The sequence below is a fragment of the Loxodonta africana genome, chromosome 10, assembly GCF_030014295.1.
Source record: "Loxodonta africana isolate mLoxAfr1 chromosome 10, mLoxAfr1.hap2, whole genome shotgun sequence".
NCBI lineage: Eukaryota > Metazoa > Chordata > Mammalia > Proboscidea > Elephantidae > Loxodonta > Loxodonta africana.
In genome coordinates this window covers 24603043-24605884 of record NC_087351.1, presented here as the reverse complement: position 1 = coordinate 24605884, position 2842 = coordinate 24603043, and the positions used below count along the sequence as shown (strand labels likewise).

The 2842-nt window shown below is 34.7% G+C and overlaps 1 protein-coding gene across 1 annotated transcript; it reads left to right on the top strand.

Moving 5' to 3' along the window:
- The first annotated feature begins 303 nt into the window (after nucleotides 1-303).
- Nucleotides 304-1487, top strand: LOC100656338 (olfactory receptor 4K14-like). Its single transcript, XM_003418711.3, has one exon. It carries the CDS (start codon nucleotides 304-306, stop codon nucleotides 1240-1242), a length of 939 nt encoding a protein of 312 aa, XP_003418759.2. The 3' UTR covers nucleotides 1243-1487.
- Nucleotides 1488-2842: the final 1355 nt, after the last annotated feature.

The window sequence follows — 2842 nt, the reverse complement described above, 5'->3', positions numbered from 1 at the left end:
AATTATATATTTTTAATCAGTCTCTATTTTTTATGTCCATAAGAACTGTGTTTCCAATGAGTAATGTTTTTGACGTGACCTTTTAAACTTTGTTAGCTTCCCCTTTTGGTCACAAAGGTGTACCCTTTTTAATAAATAACTATTAATTTACAATTTTGAGCTTAGTTCAATGCTAAGATTTCCATTTTCTCTATGAGAATTGATCTCTAACACCTGAACATTAAATCTTTTTTTTTTTTTCCTTTCCCATTCTGGAAGTTCTCAGTTCATTTCTTGCTTTTGGGACACATTACAGCAAACTGAATGGAAGAAGCAAATCAGTCTGTGGTGTCTGAATTTATTTTTAGTGGACTTTGTAATTCAAGGGAGCTCCAAAGCTTCTTTTTACTGCCTTTTTCTACGCTCTACCTGATGACTGTTGTCGGCAACCTCCTCGTTGTGTTCTTGATCATCTCTGACTCTCATCTCCATTCCCCGATGTATTTCCTCTTGGCCAATCTCTCATTTGTTGACTTCTGCCTTTCCTCAGTCACCACCCCTAAACTAACCACAGACTTCCTAAAGGATAACAAGACCATCTCCTTTGGAGGCTGCATGAGCCAGATTCTATGTGTGCATTTTTTTGTAGGTGGTGAGATGGTACTACTTGTGACAATGGCCTATGACCGTTATGTGGCCATCTGCAAACCACTCCATTACTCCAGCATCATGGACAGACAAAAGTGCCTCTGGCTAGTTTTGATATCATGGATCATTGGCTTTGTGCATGCCATGAGTCAAATGGCAATGATTCTGGAACTGCCATTCTGTGGACCCAGAGTAGTGGACAGCTTTTTCTGTGATATCCCTTTGGTAATCAAACTAGCCTGCATGGATACACATACTCTGGGAACATTGATAAATGCTGACAGTGGGGTCTTGGCAACAACCTGCTTCATTCTTTTGCTGATCTCTTACACCTATATTCTATTAACTGTTCATCTTCACACTAAGGATGGGGCATCAAAGGCACTCTCTACCTGTACTTCCCACATCATAGTGGTGGTGTTGTTCTTTGGACCCTGTATCTTCATCTATCTGTGTCCATTCAGCATTGCTTGGGTGGACAAATTTCTTGGTGTGTTTTACACAGCAATCACGCCTCTCCTGAATCCAGCCATTTACACACTTAGAAATAAAGAGATTAAAAATGCAATAAAGAGACTGAGAAGTCACCATATGGATTCGAGGGATAATTTTTAGATCTCTCATGTAATCAGAAAATCCTTTTTATTCACCCTAATTTGGCCATGCTTTGATCTCTAGTGAATTATAAAAAATGCCCTGTGTATGTTTGTAAACTATGAGCATTCCCAGACATATGGTTTGTGTTTAAAAACTATTTATTTACTCCAACCTTAAGTTAACTAGAGACAGTTCTAAAGATATTTGAGTGATCAGCATTCACTTAGAAAAAAAGATAAATGGCTCTAACAATAGTACTACTGCCTCTGTACTCCACAACACAATCCCTTTAATTAAACCATTCACATCTTAGCCTTTTTTTTTAAAGGTTTGGTTTCCCTGGAAAGACTTTCCTAAATACATGGCAAAAGTGCTTGAAAATCCTTTGAAAAAATATTTTTTCTCTCATGTTAGTAAATGAATTTTGTGATTATAGGTTTATTTCATATAAAAAAATAAGAAAAAGGAGCTGTGAGGCTGGGGAAGAATGCCTTGCTTGAAAGTAAAAGAAATTTAGACCGATCAGAAAAAAGTCAAGGAGAATCAATCGATAATAACAGCACAATGAACTGCCTGTGTTCATTCACTGCAGGGCTCGGATATGCTGTGTGGCTCTCAGCTAAATACCTAACCAACTTTTTCCTTTCTAAGGAGGCTCTTACATCACTTCAAAAGTAAACAAATAAATAGAAAATATATGTTTATAAACACACTCATATATTATATATATATATATACACATATATAATATTAGAATATGTGCAAGAATACATTGGTATTATTGTTAGTAGAATGAGACTAGGCAAAATCAGTTATACCAGCATTGTATAGTCTTTTAAAATAAAGTTGCCTATTTAATATTGCATATTCTATACCTTTGGATGATATTTGTCAAATGTTTATAATAATTTTTAGTTTAATCTCATCAACAGAGGAAAGATATGGTCATGACTTCTTGTGGTGTGATCACTGTACTAACAACTAAAATGTAAGTAATGGTGAATCAATCTTTGTCTCTATGTCAATAAATTAATGGGCTCATGATGACAAAATAACTAATGCAAAAAAAGAAGTCATTTTAGTCCTGGTTTTCAATTTCCTAAAATATAAAAACAAGAAATGCTAACTATATCAAGAAATGTTTGCAGAAAGCTGTGTTTTCCAAACCAGGTTATCATGGAAATATCACTCAGATATATATGGGAACGTATAGTAGCTTCTTAGGATATTTTCTAAATAAAATGCTGTCAGCTGTATTTATTAGTATAAATCTTTAGTGATGGATGCCACCATTTCTTTATAAGTAATCTGAGGCCTGCATGTAACTTCCTTTTATACCTTTCTAGGGACTGAATATAATAACACTGCATCCTGGTTGAGTCTTACATGTTTAGTTCTTATAGATTACAAAAAGAACTCTTACTGTCCTTATGAATTCTAAGCGTATGAACTTGATTTCACTTTTCATTATTCAACACTTCTGAACAATTCATGTTTCAGAAAGAATAACAAGAGAAATTAAAAAAATTTTAAACTGAATGGTAATAAAAATACAGCACATAGACCACATGGATTGCAGCTGTAGCCATGCTTGCAAGGATCCATACATTAAAAAAAT